Consider the following 21,101-nt stretch of genomic DNA (forward strand, 5'->3'; position numbering starts at 1 on the left):
ATTTACTTTCCAGCATTATATAAATGCTAGCTAATCCTCGTGGTAGAATAGTCTTTGACTATCCTTAAACCAAAAGAACAGGGGCTGTAGCGTGGATAACCATCTAGTAATACTATAGTAGTAGAGCAGTTTTATTCAGACAATGCTGATACCTTGAATAGATCAAAACGCACACACCGCACACACAAAAGAATTATGTTACTCAATGTTTATGTTTATCATTTCTTAAGTGCCATATACAGGATTACCCAAAGATTAAAAAAACCCCAAGGATCAAGCATGACATAGGCAACTGCAACATTTCCAGTATTATTTTTTTCTTATGGACATACACTCTAGGAAACAGTCTTCTTCAATTTCTTTTTTTCATCACAATATAGTTCTACAATACGTATAACTGCATACAGTACTCTTTTTTAAAACTGCAGTTTTAGCTATGTGCCTAAACATAACACTTTTCCTACAGTATTTCAACTTTGTATCATATAAAAATTGGATGCAATGCTTAAATACATCCCACAAATATATATCTCCTAGATAGTCTGGGCCATTTGTTATAAGTTCTGCTGATCTCATCATAGTAAAATATGAACAAAATGAATAGAGGCAAAGGGAAAAAAAGTAGCAAATACAGAAGAACTGCTCTTTTATCTTGTCTTTTTTGGGGGGAAACCCTAAATTTGAAGAAGCCCTTCTTCATGTAGTAGATTCCTTTATACCTGTTGCTGAAATATTTGATAAAAAAGCAGAAGGCTTTCTTGCTGTACAAAACATATCTTGCCCCAGCTGGTGGGCAGATGGTATAACACTGCCTGCCTGAAATTTCCTGGGGAAAGAATGTCTCTTTATCCAGGAAATTTCAGGCAGTACAGAATGGTCTCTAGACAACTTATAAACTACTTAATTCCACTCAACAGGCACCCACGTCAGAATCAGCGTGTTAAAGCATATGACCTGACACTATGATTATGACACTGTGCAAATGCAAAGTTAGATACCACATACAGAAACAGAATCTTGAGAATCAGATATTTCATTTTTTAGAAAACTGAAAAAAAATCATTGTTTAAAATCTCAGAATATTAATGGAGTACAGGCAGAGCTGCCAGCAGTCATGAAGTCAGGAATGCAGTTCCCGCTAGCTTTGGAGAAACTGTGATTATTAAGAGGTGCCTAAACAATGCACCCTCTCATTAAGATAAATTAATGAAAAACATAGACTAAAAGGAGTAATTATCTGTACTTGAAAGCAAAGAGAAAAATTGAGAACAAAGTTCATTTTCCTACAAATTGGTGAGGGTATGTGTGAGGGTTCAACTTTAGGCTCCAACTTCAATTCAAAGAAATCAGCAGATCCAGGTTGTTTCAAAACAGGTGGGGGAATTTATTGGAGGATTAAACAATAAACAAGTGTCTAGAACATGATTATAAGTCTTTTCTCCTTCTGCCAACTGGTCGGGAAGGGGCTTCGACTCGTTGAACAAGAACAGGTTTGACAAACAGGTCCCTGGAGATTGTTTGAGACCCAGTCCTTTACGGTCTGCCTTGTCGCTCCTTCCAGAAAGGACACGGTCTCCTCATCCAGATTGTCATCCCACAAGATCGGTCCATCAGGGTCTCAATTCTCCCAGGATCTTCCCTGTAGTTCCTTCTCTTCATTTCTCTCACTCTCCATTCCAACCTTCCTCTCTTCTCTCTACTCGTTCCTTTTCTTCTCTCAGTCTCCTTCTCCACTCCCTTGCCTCTGTTTCCCCCTAATAAGAGGGTTTAAGACGAATCTCAACTCTTCTCCTACTATCTGCCTCCTCCTTTGGCACTCTCAATCTCTCCCACAATCCTGTCCGCGGATCCTGCATCCACACCCATTCCCAACCCGAGGGTAACTGCTCTTCCCTCCTTTCTACTTCCCCTGCTCCTGCTTCAAACTCCACCCTCTTTTTTTCTCTCCCTCCCCGCCTTTTCTTCCTGAACTTCCCCTATCTTCACTTTCTGTATATCTTCTGTCAGCTCCTCACTGTCTCCTGCAGAGGTTCCACTGAAGGTTCGGTATGGGGTCCACCTCCCCATCTATGCTGTTGAGGAGGGACGGCTCTCCAGCAAGTGGGGTATCCCTCTCACCCTCTGTCTCACAGTAAGAACACATCATATCAAAAGGGGTTAAGGAACTCAAAATTTATGCTAGATAGATAAATCCCTAGTTCACTAGAGCTGATAAGAACTTGAGCTCCTTACTCACAGTTTCCTGATGATGTGGAAAAAATATCAGGATGGGGCTGTGGATGAATTAAAACCTAGTACAGCAATCTACAACTTTCAGTTTGATACATCTATTTTGTTGTTTTTTTATGTCTTTAGCATAAATACTTCAAGGTTTCTCTAAAACAGGCATATACAGTCCTCTATTTATCAAAATAACAAAAAAGATGTGAGCAGCCAACACAATGCTTAGAAGCTCACATATGCTACATTAGAATATAAACATTAAGTCCTTCTCTAGTTTGTCTTTTGAAACTTCCATTACTCACGCTCTGTTGTTCTCACAGAATTTTTATTTAAAAGTATCAGTTTATAAATTACCGTGTAAAACATGAAAATCAAGCCAAAACAATAATTCACCATCACATACAAGACTTACACAAAGCAGATGTTAACAACTTCTGGTAGGAAAGTCAGATCCTAGAACTCATTTTATTCTGCAAAGTGATGAAGATTTTTTCTTCACTCTGAAATCACTTTGCAAAATAAATCATTATTTCTACCCTACAATGGTGAGAAAAAATTACCAGCCTTAAATGCTCCAGTAAATCTATACCTGATATAAAATCTGATCCTCACAGAATGAAATTCCACTTTAACCAGGGAGTTGCTCAATGGGACTAGTTCTGTCACTGTAAAAAATATAGTTCTGCTCTGTCTCATAGGCTTTTGGCAAGGATACAACTGAAAAAGAAATATTGCTAGATACCCTCAGCCTGGAGGATAGAACAGGCAATACTTTTTTAATTAGGAAGCATGTCCTAGATTTCTATTGTGAACATATTTTCTTCATTTGGATTTTGTAATAGATCAGACTTGCATTATACATTAACAGGACAATAAACGGGCCTATAAAAAGCTAAGTGTACAGTCTTGTAAAATTCAACATAACTAATCTGTTTCATAGCAGGCAAAAAAAAAAAAGAAAAAGAAAAAAAGAAGAAGACAAAAACGTTCTGGCACCTTAAAGACTAATTGCTATATTTTAATGTGAGCTTTTCCTCAGGCTTATAAACAAACCTCACATCAAAATACAGCAGTTAATCTTTAAGCCCTGAGGAAAAATTAACCAAGAAAAATGAACAATCTGCTCATAAAAACAGCTAACTAATTACAGCTAAATGAATAAATTATACCAGTCGCTGACCTCTTCCTACACCCAACACCTATGTTGAATAGTCAAACCATATCTAAATTGTCCAACTCTGGTTCCATATGAAGATGTTGGGGGAGAGAATTCCACAGCTTTGGGCAGTTAGTATTTAAGGCCTGAAGAAGTGGATTTGTCCACAAAAACTCTTATCAAAATACAGCAGTTAGTCTTTAAGGTGCTCAATAGGCTTTGGGTATTCTTCCATTTGGCCACAACAAAATAAAGAAAAACACATAACTAATTCATATCCCTTGCCATGTATTTGTTTCACAGGTCCCCATTTTATTTCCATGATATATCAGGGGTGGGCAATGTCCCAGTGCCTAGGGCTACACATGCCCATTCTTGGCCATTGGAGGTTGCAACAGTGAAATATCTTCCTCCTATATTAACACCCTAGAAGCAGTATATTTCTGCTGCCACCCTTAATGTGTACTTTTAAAGCCTAATTCCTATCACACTGAGATTAAACCCTCCACAGCAGAAATCTTTTCCTTTATGCCAGAAGAGATGCTATACAATTCAGGCACTAAAAAATATTCAATAAATCTACTTTTTGCATACAAATTGCACAAAGAGGCCCAAAACAGAACATTACCTTCTCATCCCTGTGTATTTTGTTTGCATTTTCCATTAAGAAATTATGACGGATCTGGATTTTCTCCATCTCTCCTCTCCGTTCTCTTTGGAATTCATTACTTTCCAATTCTGCCCTGCGGACTTTGCCTTCTAATTCCATTATATGATTCTATGAAATACCAGATAAAAAATTATGAAGAGAAAGTCTAAAAAAATTTCAATAAATATACAATAATCAATTTAAATTCCAGAAAACAAGATTTATTTATCTACACATATCTACACATGCAAATGTTCACACCTCACTCACACAGCAATCAACAGTGCGCCCTCATTAAATCACTTACTGAGGTGCCACTGAGTTGCACAGTTTAAGAACACAGATACAGATAGATGGTGAGAAAATAACACTGGGAAATAATATGGCAACAGCTGTAAATGATCATGCAACAAGGGACAATCAAGGAATCAAGAAATGGTGTTCACATACTGATCTAAAATAAGCAGCTCCAACTTCTGCATTAGGCCTATTTCTGTGTGTACATACTTATGCATGTATGTATTCATGAATGCACAGAGATGGTTCACATTTGTATAAATATCACGAAACACTGTTAAGAGTTTCCTCGTTGAATGTGCTGCAATACTGTATTTAGCTAACATAGCTACAGTATTCCTCACACATTTTTCTTCCCCTCTTGTATTTGCTCTTATGGCTAAGACTCAAATATCTGTCAGTGGAAAGATATGGAAATCCTGAAGTACATTTCATATCTGAGGCTTTAATTTGCTTAAATCTGAAACAATGGAGAAAATACATTTTTGCTTCTTCAAACAATCTGGCAAGCAACAAAAGAGCAATACTGTACCTGCAAATCAACAACGCGAGAACTTGCAATCCAGTAATTGAATCCTAGAACAATTATACAAGCCACAAGTGCTGCTACTAGAAGAGGTGGTGATTTCATCCCACGACGGCTATTTCCAAGTCCCACCATATCAAACAGACAATCTGTTGATTTAAAGGAAAAGATGTATTAACTTTTCCCCCCCTCTTGATTTCCAAAGTTTCCAACTGGGATGATAGCAAAAAAACCCACCCCAGTTGTAGTACAGAAGTGCTTACTTACAAGTAAAATTTATTGATTTCAACCCCATGTCCCTCCAAATGTATGTGAGAAATAGAAAGATTGTTGTAGCTGATTATCCAAGGTAAAAGAAATGGGACGAAAAATAGCTTTTGGGATGAAGAACTTGGGCAATTACTTTACCCAAAGCTGAAATAGCCATGATAATATCCAAAGTCTATTTAGGAGAGGAAATAGCAGAATAATCAAAGTTTTTTTCAAATCTATCCTGTATCAACAATCAAAACCAACTTAAGAGTCTAAAACAAATATTTGAACACAATTTAAAACGTATCCTATTTCTTACACCCACCCATGTAAGTGCAACAGTGTAAATCTTAGCAGTGAGCTGCCACTGGTTAATAGGTCAGTGAGTGTATTTCCTGCTGCACACTAGTTACACGATTTGACATATGCCAGGAAATGCAAACAGACTTTTTAGTACATTCTTATCAATGAAATGTATGTCATCAGACTTATACTGGCATATTCAATTGGATTCTGACTTTTAAGACAATTTAATAATTCAAGCAAAACAAAATCCAGAAGACCAGAAGCCAAACTATTATCATTACATACTGAATGCACAGGTGAAGATTTTAAATAGGCACAAAAAGAAAGGTAGCATCAGCAAGCAGTGAAACTATCAAGTACAGTGGTGCCTCGCTTAACGATTGCCCCGCATTATGACAAAACCGCTGTATGACGATCTTTTTGCAATCTCAATTGCGATCGCTAAACGATGGTCTAAATAGGGTTTTTTCGCTTTGCGATGATCGGTTCCCTGCTTTGGGAACCGATTCTTCGCAAAATGATGTTTTTTTTACAGCTGATTGGTGGTTTCAAAATGGCAGCTGGGTGCTTAAAATGGCTCCCCGTTGTGTTTAGGCAGCAAAAATGGCCGCCATATGGAGGATCTTCGCTGGACGGTGAGTTTTTACCCCATTAGAACACACTGAATGGGTTTCAATGCGTTTCAATGGGGTTTTAAATTTCATTTTATGATGTTTTCGCTTAACGGCGATTTTCCTGGAACGGATTATCGTCATTAAGTGAGGCACCACTGTAGAGGGTTTTCTACAGTTAGGGGATAATACTCGAGAAAGCCATTACTTGTCTCTTCCTGCAAAGTAAGCACTCACAAAGGTATAACATCGGATCGAGCAGGTACATAAGGAGAGAGGTGTTCTCTCAAATTTCTAGATCCCAAGTCTGTTTATAAATTCCAGTTTTACAACAGCTGATAAACAGTAATATTATTTATAAGCAAGAAGAGTATTCTACAAAAGCAAACAAACTAGCAAACTGCTAGTATAATCCGTTTTTCCCATTAATATTAGTAATTATTACAAGAAAGTATTAATATTATGGTAGAATAATACCAAAAAAGCAAGACCAAAAAAAAGTCTCAGTCATAGCCTAAGTCTATGTCTATTTGTAGTAATAACATAAGCCTATGCCTACTCAAAAGTATGTTTCACTGAACAGCTACCAGGTGTGCATATTATGTTTTTAACTGATTTACCATACATACTTGCATATAAGCTGACCCAAATATAAGCTGAGGCATCCAATTTTACCACAAAAAAACCTGGGAAAACTTATTGACTCAAGCATAAGCCAAGAGTGAAAAATGCAGCAACTACTGGTAAATTTCAAAAATAAAAATAGATACCAATAAAATTACATTAATTGAGGAATCAGTAGGTTAAATGTTTTTGAAGATACTGCCCTTCTGAGCTGCGAGACACACTTCACTGCCTGCAGAGGGAGGACTCATACCGGATGCTGCGCTTATCTACTGCTCTAGTGCTGCATAACAAGATGAAGGGAGACAGAGGATAGAGGAGGAAGGTGGGAGGAGGAAGATGGGTACACAGAATATGCAGGAGGAGGAGAAGGATGGGGGTGTCCTGGAAGCAGAAATGCAGTGTACTTAACCCGGGTCATAGGACCACCCACAAAGGCTGCAGGCACCCGTAGATGAGCGGGGGAGTCTGGAGAACACCTGCACTGCAGGGAAGAACATGTAATTTTGACACTGACTTGAGTGTAAGCCAAGGGGGTGCTTTTTTAGCAAAAAATGTGCTGGAAAACTAGGCTTATACTCAAGTATATATAGTAAATTGTTTTAAACTGGTTCTTGCTTCAACATATCCTGAGTTTTCAATATATGGCAAGACAAAAATATGCTGTATAGCTCTGCGGCTTGGGTATCTCACTACAGAGCCAGAGGTTGTGAATTCAAATGTCCACTGTGCCTCCTTGAGAGCAGCTGCTCTCCATGATCCACTGCATCCCTTCCAGCTCTGCAGTTCTAAGATTATTATGAACTGCTCAACAGCTCAGTGGTTTAGGTCTCTGGCTGCAAAGCCAGAGGTTGGGAGTTCAATTTCCCACTAGACCACCTTGACAGTGGCTGAACTCCATGATCCATAGCGTCCCTTCCAGCTCTGTAATTCTAAGAAGATTGATGATGATGATTCTAATAAATAAAGTGATTGCATACAGAATTATAACATCAGTGACCAAACCACATTAAAAGACTAATTTATACATGTATGACATTTTCAAATGGAAGCCTGTATTCATCAGTTACCTCCCCTTAAAAGCAATTTTCCCTACACTGCACCCATGTGCCTTATTTTATATATCACATTTGTTGTCCACTTCAGTCATATGTTAAGTTGTACTCTTGTATTTTATAAGTAAGATACAACTCAACATATGCATGAAATACTATACAAACACTCTGCACTATTTGGAAGACAATGAAATCCTAACTTCTCTTTAAAGATCTTCTGTTGCTTGCTCCTTTTTTCAAAGTAAAATCTTTATTGTATTTCTCAGCATACACTATGGGGGAGTTAAGGGGCATATAGGACTTCAACCATGCTCATGAACTGTTTGGCTTCCATCCAAAATAAAATGTCTGTAAATATAATCTCAAACTGCAGTATGACTATCAAATTATATTGAAGAGGTGAAAGTACTAAGCACATTGACACACCCTTTGAAGTAACAAGAAAAGTAAGAAAAATTAGGGCTGAAGTTTCACAAACCTCAATGAAATTAATAAGGTTTTAACCATCAAATACATTTTAATCTCCTGTGGCTTTTTGGACAAGAGTGCATTAAGCATTGTGAAGGAATTAGCAAAATAGGGTTTAACCATCTGATCTAATTCCCTTAAAAATCTTGAAAATAACTGAGAGAAAATGCCTATGCAATTAGAGTTGTCACAGGCAGGTGCTACCTCTATCCTTGAAAGAAGGGAGTATCTTTTGAGAAGCAGTAATACTTGATTTCTTATAGTATGCTGATTAAGTGCATATGGTAAACTCATGCTTTACTGTTGCAAAAGTTACCAATTAATTAGCTTCAGTAAGGACTCTATCTGATTGGCACTCATGAGGGAATAATGGGATATAAGGCCAGCTAGAAGAATGGTTTAGTAAACAGCTCGTTGTAGCAACTTCAAATTTACTTTAACATGTAATTTAATCTGCTATTACGCTAAACTCTGCTTGTCCCCTGGAACTACACTATTAATAAAAGTATAGCTTGAGGTTAGATAGTTTTGTTGATTGACATAGGACTAGCCCTTAACTGCCTAATTTTCTGAAACTGATTTTGGTTATTATCATTGCTACTTAGTTTTCTGAAACTGACTTGTGCCTATCATTATGGAACTGCTTCATAGCATCATCACTGTTTTAGAGTTATTAAGCTTACTTTTGAATGTATGTTTTGCTAAAAAATTGAGTAAAAATAATGACATTAATTAAATAATTACAACTGTGTTTTTATTCAGACAGCTTAGGAGTTGTTGGTACTGTACTAAACTCAGCTTTACACTCAGTAATCTTTTTGGCCATTTTATGGCCTTTGAGTTTTCTATCTTGCAAGGTCGGTTTGCAGTCTAAAGCAACCACCTGCCCGTTTTGTTCTCCCTGGAACACCAAGTGAACATGGGGCTCAAAGGTGTTGGGAGAAGGGGCTCACAGGCAGTTTTCCCAATCCATAGCACATTGACCTGCTTGGCAAGCAACTACACTAGGTAGAACAAGGGTAGTATGGCTAAGTGATCAGTGGATCATTTCTATGGTAACCTGGCATCCTTCACAAGCATGTATAAAGTACACTTTCCTTTAGCATTGAGACCGAGAGTTTTCCTCTTCTTGTATTCAGATAAAACAACAGTTCTACCAATTTCTTTGCTTTGAAACTTTAATTCCAACCTGCTTCAACAACTGGAGCTTTTCTGAAAACTGTTTAAAGGCAACAAGTAATACAGAATGCAACTTCCCATCTCTTGAAAGGCATACATATTGCTGGATGGAAAGTAAACAAGAATTAGAAATATAGTCTTGGAAAAACAGATAAGAATGATTGTTTCAAATCTGTAAAACCAAAATAACTAGGGGAAAGGGCTATCAATGCTAGCCAGTAGTGAAAAGAAAAGGTGATTGCTCCAAACTAGCTGGCACCAATGTTCCCTCTAAGCAGCAAAGCCATGTGGCTACGCAGCACTGGATTGGGGCTGCACAGCTGAGCCCGATTTGCTGTCCATTTGCTTCTGCTTGTAGCTGGAACCCTGCAAGCATGGGGTGAGGCTCCCATCCTATAAGTATAGAAAATTAGAGGGAACGTTGGCTGGCACTGTATTTTATGTCCTGCATTGGAATCATTTCCTAATGTAACTTGTGCCAGAAGCATTTTTAAAAAAACTACAGATGTGGAAATGCCTTTGCTTCCCCTCCAACTGTTGTTGGCAGGGCAGAAGTACTGCAATGACTGAGCACTGAGTAAGATTATTGTGGAAGTCAACGAAGAAGCATATCTGCTACGATGGGTGGACAAAGCATACCCCAACATCTGTTGCTGGGCTGTAACTCCTAGTATTTCTCCTTATATCATTCACTATGCTAACCAGGCTGATGATACTGAAGTCCAACAGTATCTGAAGGGCTGCACTGTGCCTACTCTTGCTGTGTAACATCCTCTTCCTCATTACTGAAGAGGATATAGTGGCTGAAGATAGGCTGGTTCATCGGCAGTTGACTACGAAGAATCTAATCTCACAGGCTCAGCATATTAATTAGACCTGTTTTCTCCTGTTCCACTGCAGTTCCTCTTTCCCATAAATACTCTTATCAAATATGAAAGGTGGTGGCAAAAATACAGCTTCCCACGTTAAAAAGAGCATTGCAAATTTCTACAACAGACTTTAATTAGGCAGTTGTTTAGTGACTACAGCGACCTTGATTTAAAGAAAATACAGATCAGAATTCTACTGCTAATTTAGACTTGCAAAAGGGAAATCACTCAAATCTTGGTGGAAAATATCTGCTCATTAATGAGCTACTAGTTGCTTTTTGGACCATGTAATTAATTGCATAATAGGTCATGTGCCCAGCACCTTCTTAATGACTGGCAATTTGGTGCCAAGTCATATGCAATTTCTCCGATGCAAGTGAAAATCAGCAACAGGATTCTGGCCACAGGTTTCTACTTCCACACGTATACAAGCAGGAAAAAATTCACTCTATGTTTGTTTTTTCATACTATGAGTCTGTGAAGGAGTAGAGGCTAGAAGTGAGCCGTCCGCGGAAGTCAAAAGGGAAGACAAAGACAGCGGAAGAGAACAACAGGCTGGCAGTGAAAGTGAAGGGGAAAAGGGAAAGGCATTGACAGGAGGAGAGGGGGATGGGAAGTTAGAGGTGTGCTTGGCTGAAGGAGAGTGGGAGGAGTCAGAGGTGACGGTTGGAAAAGAATATAAGGACGAGGAGGGGGTGGTGTAGTTTAGTTCAGTGGTAAAGGCTTATGAGGAAAAGAAGAAGGAGGAAAGACGCAAAGCGTTTGAGAAAGTCCGATTCCAAGGATTAGTAAGAGACTTTCCAAACCTAAAGGTGGGCGGTCTGTTACCCAACCCTCCTAATCCTCAAGAAATATCACAGAGAATAACCGTCAGAGAGTGGGATGTGATTGTAGCCCCAAGGGAAGCCGAATTGCAACGGGCAAGGGAGAACGCAACAGCATGGATCCCTGATGGTCCGGACGAAAGAGGGTGGATCCGACATAAATGTTGTGGGACGATCTGTGCAGTGAGGAGTCCCCCCAACCCTCAGTTGGCATCCAAAGAACCTTATGGGGGACCTCACCCGTAACTCCTTGGGACATTGATCAAAGTTTAAATGTTGGTGGGAACGGCCAGTTGCCCATGTTGGAACCAAAGTTATTGTTTGAAGATGTGCTGGTGGATGTAGGAGAAAATAAAAGTTCTAATGTTAAAGTTATAAAGACTCAGCCATTGTTGTTTCCTGCCAAAATGGAGGGTTGTAAAAACGAACGTTTTTACAGTCTTAAACCAAAAACCTAAACAGAAAGCAAACTGTCTTTATTGTCTTATATAAGTTGCACTTCACTCTAGCAGTCAAAAACTTCAAAAGTCACTACTATTCTTGTTTGTCAAATACTAATACCATGAAAAACAGTCCTAAATATAAAAGGTGAATTGTTTCTATGTGGAAAGACAAAGCTATGGCCAGAATCCTATTACTGATTTATGCCTTCATAGGAAAAACTGCATAAGCTAATTATACACAAAGAACTGCTACCATAAATAAAGTCTGTTTATCTGATGAATTCTCCAGAAGTGTATGCCTAACAACATAAATCTAGTAGATGCCAGATCCAGATGACTGACTGAGCTTCCACAGTGGAAGTCTTTCCCTAGAGGTATGATTACAACATATTAGGTAAAGAGACAGGTCATGACTGCTAAACACATGTTCAGTCCTAAACAATCCACAACATGCTTGATTCTAAACAGAGGCTCAACCTGAGAATATCATGCCAAAAACAAAAGAAAAATGAAAACATAGACAAAAATGTTACAGCATTTTAAAAGACAAACTGCTATATTATTAAAGGTTGCTTTAAGGTGCCACATCATTTGTCCTTTTAAAAATTATTTTTTCCTTTGGGCTTTGGACTAATATGCTACCACAGACTAACACAGAAACGTCTTCTAAAGCCACTGAAGAGGTACCTTAATTTCTATGAGAATGTTTCTCCCTATTTTACAGGAGCTGCAAAACAGACACGGTAAATAACTGGATTTTCTAGTTTAACTTAAATAAAGCAGATCAACAGTTACATACAAGCCAAACCTCTCATAGGGAAAAGGATTTGGTACTGCTGTTTCAAATATCCTGAGAATGTAAGTGTATCTCCCAATTTAAAAAAGCAGAAGTAGCTTCCCAAACCCATTTCCACCCCTGTACAGTACTGTAATTTATCACTCTTTCCCCTCTGCTGTGTACACTGTGCTTGACAAAGCTCCTGTCTGTTTCCAGTCTCCACTCCTGCTCAGACCACAGGGTACATCTACAGGAGAAAGAAATAAGCTTCTCCTGTTGCACTGAGAAATATAGAGCTGCAGACATTCTCTGCATTGCAACCTGTCGAAGTTAACTAGAGGGAATATTGGAAAACAAGTTCTGTTCTCATCTGAGACATTCAGTGTGATTCTGATCATACTATAAACTGATGCCACAAAATTTATGCTAGTTTAGATCAGATGTGCTAAAACATTCAGTACTGCATTCTGTAATATCCAAACTTATGGACATGAAAGTGAAAAGAAACAATGAAGTACGGGGTCATATGGGCCCACTATACCTTGTAAAAACCACGAAATCAATAAATATGATAAATAGTGTCCACTTTTGTCCAAATTTATGTAACTGAGAAGAAGCAGTGGGACAGGGGGAGTCTGTAACTTCTGCAAATCACCAGCATCTATTTTCAGAAATTAAAGCTTTCATCCTGCAGAACCCAATTAAAGAGAATCAGAGGTTTTTAGTTCCTAAAAAACCACTATAGCTGATGATGTCACTAGATTACACTACTGGATTTTAGCCACTGAAAGAATATAAATAAACAAGCCATAACACAAATTTATTTTACAAAAGCATTAATGCACACACCATAACTCAACAGCAGCCTGGCATTCCCACTGACTGACACAGAAGAGGAAGTTTCATCACCATCTTCACCACATCCCAAATGCCTTCACTACTACTTCCAGCCAGTCTCTTGTCCTGCCCTTGCAGTAAGACTGAAGATAGGCATAACACAAGACTAGCCACACAAAATGGCTAGTCCTTCACACCAGCACAAATGTCTCACTCTGAAGCATCCTCTCTTATAGGTAGGTCCTGTGGGTGCAGTACAGTGGGAGATCACCTGTGCCAGCAGCACTTGTGGTGTCTGGTTCTAGATAGGAAACATCTCAGGGGAGTTGAAAGGGTTCTCTGGGAGGGCAAAAGCAGTGCAATTTGTTATCCCTCGCACACTTGAGCACTCTGCCATACTTTGCTTAATGAATGAGCTGGCTTCAACATTATGTATTGGAATTCTAACAATTCTCTGGGCATGAAATCATAAGTGTAACTCTATTTGTTCATTTAAATTTCTAACTTAGGTCAATTGATTAATGTATGTCCATGTTCCAATTAGTTACAGTTTTATATGTACTGTATTAAAACATGCATTTTTCTTAACTATATTTTTGGTAAGAAGATGCACATATAAAATAATTTATAACAACACTGGTAGTTTTGAAATGAGAAATGTTCAGTTTTATTTCTGTTTCTTAGGTGAACTGATGCAAATTTGTATTATGATCAGTTGAGATTTAGTGTTTGTTGCATTAAGGCATGTTCCATAAATTGCTGGAGAATGTTATCACAGGATATTTATTTATAATTAATGGATATGTGTAATATTTGAGGGTAAGAAGAGAATAGTAAACAACTTCTGAGTACACCCAGAAACATTGGAAAATGTCATTCAGTCAAAACTGACTTGAAAGCATGCAATTATTATTAATAGCTAGCTAAGCCTGCTGAGCTCACACTAAGCCAGCTGAATCAAACTCTTTGCAGCCTATACTAGAAATTTACTTAAGATACCCTTGTCATGGCCTAACTTATTCTGGAAGAGTGGCTATAGGTCTGGGTTCCACTTTCCCGTCCCCGCATTTTCTGGCTCTTATGATGGCTAATCTCAGCCAGCATAGCAGTTGTTCTGGTAGATCAAACTAGGCAGGCAGATATGAAATCAGCCAGCATAAATGGGTTCTGCCAGCACTACGGCAGTTCTGTCAACACAAAAAGCTTCTATCTATTCCAAACCCAGTACAACGGGTGCATCTTTGAGTCCACTGCCTATCTAGTTGAGAACTCCCAGAGAAAGACTTCTAGGCTCTAGAACCTAAAGTGTGAAGGAGGTGCCAGAAGTGGAATGTACCCATACTTGACGTTCCAGAGCCTAGAACACTTTCTCTCTCTCTGGAAGCATCTTTAAATTGTTTTAGGATGCATTTTAAAATTCCAGGGGGAAAACAGTATCACCTCACTGTTTGCAAACTGAACAATGCATCTTAAAATACAGTAGATCAAATCCCATTTTCCCACACTCCATCTCATTTCTATTATGCCTTGTTGCATGTGCAGTTCTTTTCTTCAGCTAACTGTATTCACTACCCCCTTCACAGACACAAGTCCACTTTTTAAATGGGGCAATCTATGGCCTGCAATCAATAACTGTAAGCCTGAAATTAACAGAGCAACTGCTATGTTAAACGGATTCTGGCCACATTTTCATTGTCATTGTGTCAAGAATTACTATCTATTTATTTAAAATATCTGTTCCTCACCTTTCTTCTCAAGAAAGACACAGAGCAGTTTACAATATTGAAATAAACAATATTAAAACCTTTTTTTTACAAACAGTCATTTTTAGTTCATAAAAATCTAAGCAATTATAAAGGCAACACAGCCAGACATACATGATCTACAATATTTCTGTCACATTTTTGCAGACATTCTGTACTTTATTTAGCTGTCTGGACAGCTCAGTGTTTTAGGTATCTAGCTGCAGAGCCAGAGGTTGGGGATTCAATTCCCCACTCTGCCTCTGAGAAGAGCAATCCTATGTAGCCTTGGGCAAGCTGCAGTCCCCAGGATGTCCCCAGAAGGCAATGGTAAACCACTTCTGAGTATTCTCTACCTGGAAAACCCTGAAAAGGGTTGCCATAAGTCACTTGTGACTTGTTGGCACAGGGGGGAAAAGTATTTATTTATGCCAGGTCTCAAGGCACCTTAAGGGCATTGTGGCATGTGCACAATAAAGACTAACAAGTTTCAATGGCACAAGTTTTACTTACTGATGCCTGCCTTACCAGATGCAGATATTTTAACAGGATACTTTTGTGAGCATGCAACAGAGAAGAAAGAAGTAAAATGTACTTTGGACATGGAGTGTACATTTTGTAAAAAGCGAAGAAGCAAAAGTATACTTTATCAGTGCAGTTCAGTAAAAAACTACAGAATTAAGTAGACCCCCAGATATCACTTAATGTTGCTATTTGTTTGAAAAACATCCTGATTTGACACTGGCTTTCCAGTACTTTCCTAAATGAACATCCTAAGCATAAGAAAGTGGTGGACTGTTCCCAAGATGACAATACAGTGGTGCCTCGCTTAACGGCGATAATCTGTTCCAGGAAAATCGCTGTTAAGCAAAAACATCGTAAAGCAAAAATAAAAAGCCCATTGAAACGCATTGAGAACCTTTCAATGCATTCCAATGGGCTTAAAACATCCAGCGAAGATCCTCCATACGGCGGCCATTTTCGGTGCCTGTATAGCAAGGAATCTGTCCCTAAACGCAGCAGGGAGCCATTTTAATTACCCGGTGGCCATTTTGAAACCGCCGATCAGCTGTTAAAAAAACGTTTTGCAAAGAATAGGTTCCCGAAGCAGGGAACCGATCATCGCAAAGTGAAAAAACCCTATTTAGACTATCGTTTTATGATCGCAAAAGCAATCGCAAAAAGGTCGTCGTGAAGCGGATTTGTTGTAATGCGGGGTACTCGTAAAGTGGGGTACGACTGTAATACTTATTTCTATGTGAATAATACTATTTCTGTGGGATGGTCATGTTATTTGTAGCAGCAGAAATTAAGACAATTCAGGTTTTCTTCCTTTCAAGAAACATTCTCCAGTCCATGAAACTTTTTGTCAAATACGACTTAGTAGTTTTAAGGTTCTACAACACTTGAAATAAAACAAGTATTCTCGGAATATGTGTTGCTTTTCTTCTGTTTTCTTTTTAAAAACAGTAATGTAAGAGAGAACATGTTTAATTCCTCACTTTCTCATTTTAGGACATAATAAATATTGCCTCATTCCTAAAGTTTATCTGTACTTTGAAAATAATTTCTGTGCATCATCAGATAAATGTCAATTTAGTCTACAGGGCAATGTTCTCGATACAATTAAACCAATCATTTACAGAAGGAAGCTCCGTTTTGTTATTTTTAATGCACTGCCTTCCTGGTAGCAAGAGGTACACCTGAAACCAGTTCAATATCTGACACATTAAAGTGTCCTTTTACCCAGCAAAATTACTAATGATTCAATAGTATATTAATATCTAACATATCATTAATAAACTTAATTAATTGCTAAAAGAAACATATATGTGACAAAATTGTTTTCCAAAGAAGCTGAAGTCTCTTCATACAAAAACAAAACAAAACCAAAAAACAACAGATACGGTTTCTCAAGAATCTACCTGCCTTCTTAAAAGAGTTATTTTTAAAGCTAATTCAAATACTTGTTTGCAAGTATTTTTCAAGTGCTGTGTTTCAATTGCTTAAGGTCCAATAGTAAACTATGTGTTACTGGAATTGTTTTAGAAAAATGTGAACAATTTAAACAATAGAACCACACACTTCCAGCATCTGCAACATAAACATTGCATAATGGCAAGAAAAACGGAGAAAAGCAAGTTAAACTAGTTCACCTGAAAAAAAAATTAAAATAAGCTAAATAACTGAATCCCATATGGGCACAGCAAGACAGTAAAGAAAGAGAGAGCAAGACTGAGAGGGCAATACTTAAATCAAGCAAAAATTAGACTTCTGCTTTTTAAACACCACGTACTGTATCTCTCTCTGTGTATGTGTTTGTTTTTATAACGACCATGTATCTCCAAATTGTTTGTACCGTATTGTGATTCTGAATATCAAGGAGAAAGCAATGCAAAAAAATCAGTTTTCTTTAACATGCACTACTCCATGAAACACCTCAGTACTGTCAAAATAGCACAAAGGCATATTAAGAGGAATCACAAGTTGAGGCACTGAAAAAATACATTGATAAAGTGATTTATTACTGAACTCCATGACATTCTCAATCCCTTTAAACTTTCACTTACTTCACTATAACTAGACATGGATTAATAGCAATGTAGGTGTTTCAAATATAATCATGCACTCATCAGAAATTGACATTGTTCTAAACTAATAGAATGGTGGGTTTTCCCCTAGGCAACATAAGAGATATCACAAGCTATATTTGCCTTCTTTCCCTATGCATAGCAGCACTGAGCAAGTGTTCAGTTTTCCAACCATCATCACTTACTGTTGCCTCTACAGATGTCAATTTTTAACCTTCTGTAAGTTGCTCCTTACCTTCTCAAATCAAATATTCAAGCCAGGATTTCTTTTTTTAAAAAAAGAAGGAAAGAAAAAGGAAATGAAGCTCAGAGCCAACTCGTTGCTAGGTGTAGATGAAGTTTTGCTGTTTTACAGGTGACGACGGGCAGGAAAGTCACCGCCTGCTGACTTTCACCGTACAAACGACCTACTGTACATTAACTTCTCCCCACTTGCATATCTGTCACAGACCGGGGGGGGGGGGGAAGGAAAGAGGAGTGAACTGGAGATGAAAGAAAAGGGGGGGGGGAGAAGCCAAAACTTGCTGTTCCCTTTTCAGGTAGAGATGAAAGGGCTCCCTCTTCCTTATACGCCCCCACCCCGCTCACACGCTCTTTTCCCTGAGCACGAATAATAAACCCGAGGGAGGTTTCCCTTTTCTCGGCAGTTGCTCCTCAGGAGACTGGAGCGCGTTCCGTTTTCGAGAGAAAAGAGCAGTGCAATGAATGGCAGTCCCTCAAGAACAGGGCATTGGGGGGGGGGGACTGTGGAGGAAGGCAGCTCCCTGGGTGGCGTTCATAGGGTCACGACAAGAGGGGCAGCGGCGGCGGCGGCGGGGGGAGCCATTTTCTCCACAGCAGACGGGATTGAGGAGGGGGACAGACTAGGGAGCCGGCGGCAACGCGTAAAGCGCTCACTCACCTCTCCTTGCCCCCGCAGCCTCCCCTCCTCGGCGGCACGGTCCGCGCTCTCTTTCCTCGGGCTCGCTCAGGAGGTCATGCCTTCCCCACACACCTCCCAGAAGGGGAAAAGGCCGAGGACGAAGATGCCTCCGCTCTCCTCTCCCGGCCCCTTTCAAACCCTCCACGCCCTCCTTCTCCTCCTCCTCCTCCTGCAGCAGCAGCAGCAGGAAAGGTTTGGCTGAGGAGAAAGAAAAAAAAGGGAGCGGAGCTGCGGCTGGGAAGCCAAAACCAGCACCAGGAGAAGGAGGAGGAGGAGGAGGAGGAAAAACCAGAGGGTTTGGCGTCCAATCTACCGCTGGTGCTGCAGGAGGCACTGGGGTGGGGGGTGGAGGGGGGGGCAGAGCAGGAAACACAAGCGAGAGACGGCGAGGGAGCCGCCGGAAGAGCCGCTGCCAGGCTGCCAGGCCGGCGGATTGCCCGGAGAAGAGCGCCTCCTCTCGCCGCCGCTGCAGGCGGGAGAGGCGGCGGAACACCTGAGGGTGGGGTTGGCGTGGGTCCTGTTGGGTGAAAGGGACCTCAGTGTGTTTTATAGCGCGAGCGATTAAAAAAAAAAGATGAGAGATAAAGATTATGGATTCTTCTCCCCTTTCTGGCTGCTGGCCTGATAAAACTGAAACCACCATATAGCAATGGGAATTTCTCTTACCGCCAACGAAGACTAGTTTTGCTTTTTAAGATATTGGGGAACAGTGAGGCGGGGGGAGGGGCCCCCGCTATGTTGTGGGAAAGAAATCCTTGATCTTTTTTTGAAAAAAGATTCATCTTCCAAAAAGCACCGCTCCTACCTCTCTCCGAAATCGTTACTGTGGTAATACTTTCGCCCGATCAATCAAAACGGCACAAAAATGAGCAGCCCTTGAAAAATAAACTCCCTGATTGAAAAGACAGAAAACAAAATTAAAAAAAAATAGATCAAGTCTACTTCCTCAGACGTTTAATCTCCTGTATGTCCACAGAAAAAGAACACTTAAGCTCACATTTTTTTTGCTTCTTTATATTTTTAATTTAGTTTTAAAAATTGTTTTATAAGCTTGCACAATCTAAACATGTGTACTTTTCTGAAAACTACAGTAACTACTGATAAATCCTTATCTTGAGCATGGTTAGATATCCATTCATATAAAAAGACATGTAACTGGTAATATGGTGCTTACTATTAAATATCAAGTAACAAAGATTAACGTGCTTGTTGCTCCCTATAGGTAGATAAACAATGTTATTGGCAAAAGCAGAAAATTAGTTCTGATATGCCTAAGAATATGTAAACATATACAGTATTAATGAGAAGTATAATACTGAAGAAAGATGATAGGAAGAGCTCAAAATAAATGAATTGACAGCATACTGAAAGACTGAACTAAATCACATACAGTATTAACATAGATATTACTAGCCCGTAGCTACATTGCACAAAATGATTGGTCATTTTGAAACCTTTGGCAACACATGTACTAAAATTTAGAATAATACAGAGACCTTTAGCATGGCTCCTGTACAGGAATGCTATGCAGATTCATGAAGCAGTGAGTGGTTTTTTTTTAAATAGAAAGATTAACAACATTTGAAGTCATATGCCATTCTTCTGAAATGTACTACTCCAGAATGTCGCAGTTTTTCTTGAATTACCATTTATACAAGAACAAAGTTTTATCATATCCAGGACAGACTTTCAGTATTGCTGACATCTTTAACACAATAACAACATACCAGATTTTCCTGCTACAGTTATCTGCTGGAAGTTGCACAGTACTGGCAATAAATAGTTTCCTGATTCCAGCCAATATCCTCACCATATGTATTAACTTACATGTAGTCATTGGTATGGCTCAAGTAGTTAAAGATTATTATTTCATAGTACCTGTAAAGTACTGTACTCTAGCATCAGTGCTCAGGCAGGCTCAAAACTACTGAGCACTAACTACCATGTTTCCCCGGAAATAAGACAGGGTTTTATATTAACTTTTGCTCCAAAAAAATGCATTAGGGTTTATTTTCAGGGGATGTTTTATTTTTTCATGTACAGCAATCTACATTTATTCAAATACTGTACAGTTACATCTTCTTCTTCTGGTTAATGCACAGTGGATCCTGGTGTGAAGAGCAGAGATCCAGAAGAAGTAGCCATGATAAAGTCTGATCTGTCCCATTTTACATTGTGCCCAGTGGACACACCATAGTCTAATTAGGTAATGCTGCAGGTATTGTTCACAAGGAAAAAATAAGTGGCTTCAAGTTGTAAGAAATAAATATTAAACATTTTAATATTACGTTTCTCATTTGAATGGTATGTGTAATGTGATATGTTGATGTAGCAGGAGATATGATCCAGCATATAGCTTGCCGGATAGTGGACAAAATTCTTAACTGTGATTTTCACACTGCTAACATAGTGCCAGATGTATAATGGAAACTGGACAGCCTTGGATGAGCAAGACACATACCATTATAGTTCCAGGCCTGTTGACTATATAGATACCTTTAGAATATTGACCACCACTATTCTACAACACTGAAACAAAGCTGATAACTTTTTGTTTGATGGAGAGTTTTATGCTGGTTAGCAAATGGAAAATAGTAATGTTTCAGAAGCTATATGACTCAGAGGTGTTCCTTTGTATCAGTCCACTTCTGGGAGTAAAGCACTTATTAAAATCACGTATAGATATAATGCTCAAACAGAGGTGATAGATAATTACCAAAGTTCTGCCCATATTACCTTATGAACCTGT

The 21,101-nt window shown here is 39.0% G+C and overlaps 1 protein-coding gene across 4 annotated transcripts in view; it reads right to left on the bottom strand.

Annotated features, from left to right (window-relative positions):
* Positions 1–19,274, bottom strand: part of GOLM1 (golgi membrane protein 1) — a 39,614-nt gene extending 20,340 nt beyond the window's left edge. For 2 of the 4 annotated variants that reach the window (XM_078386159.1, XM_072992309.2), the window contains exons 1-4: positions 18,332–18,671; positions 17,666–17,696; positions 4,858–5,000; positions 4,008–4,157 (exon numbers count right to left, since the gene is read on the bottom strand). In XM_078386159.1, the coding sequence (XP_078242285.1) occupies positions 4,008–4,157; positions 4,858–4,986 (279 nt within the window). In that variant the 5' untranslated portion in view covers positions 4,987–5,000; positions 17,666–17,696; positions 18,332–18,671. Of the gene's footprint in view, positions 1–4,007; positions 4,158–4,857; positions 5,001–17,665; positions 17,697–18,331 lie in introns of all 4 variants that reach the window. The other 2 variants (XM_072992310.2, XM_072992308.2) reach the window with 2 other exon arrangements.
* Positions 19,275–21,101: the final 1,827 nt, after the last annotated feature.

The sequence above is a fragment of the Pogona vitticeps genome, chromosome 2 (assembly GCF_051106095.1).
Source record: "Pogona vitticeps strain Pit_001003342236 chromosome 2, PviZW2.1, whole genome shotgun sequence".
Lineage (NCBI taxonomy): Eukaryota > Metazoa > Chordata > Lepidosauria > Squamata > Agamidae > Pogona > Pogona vitticeps.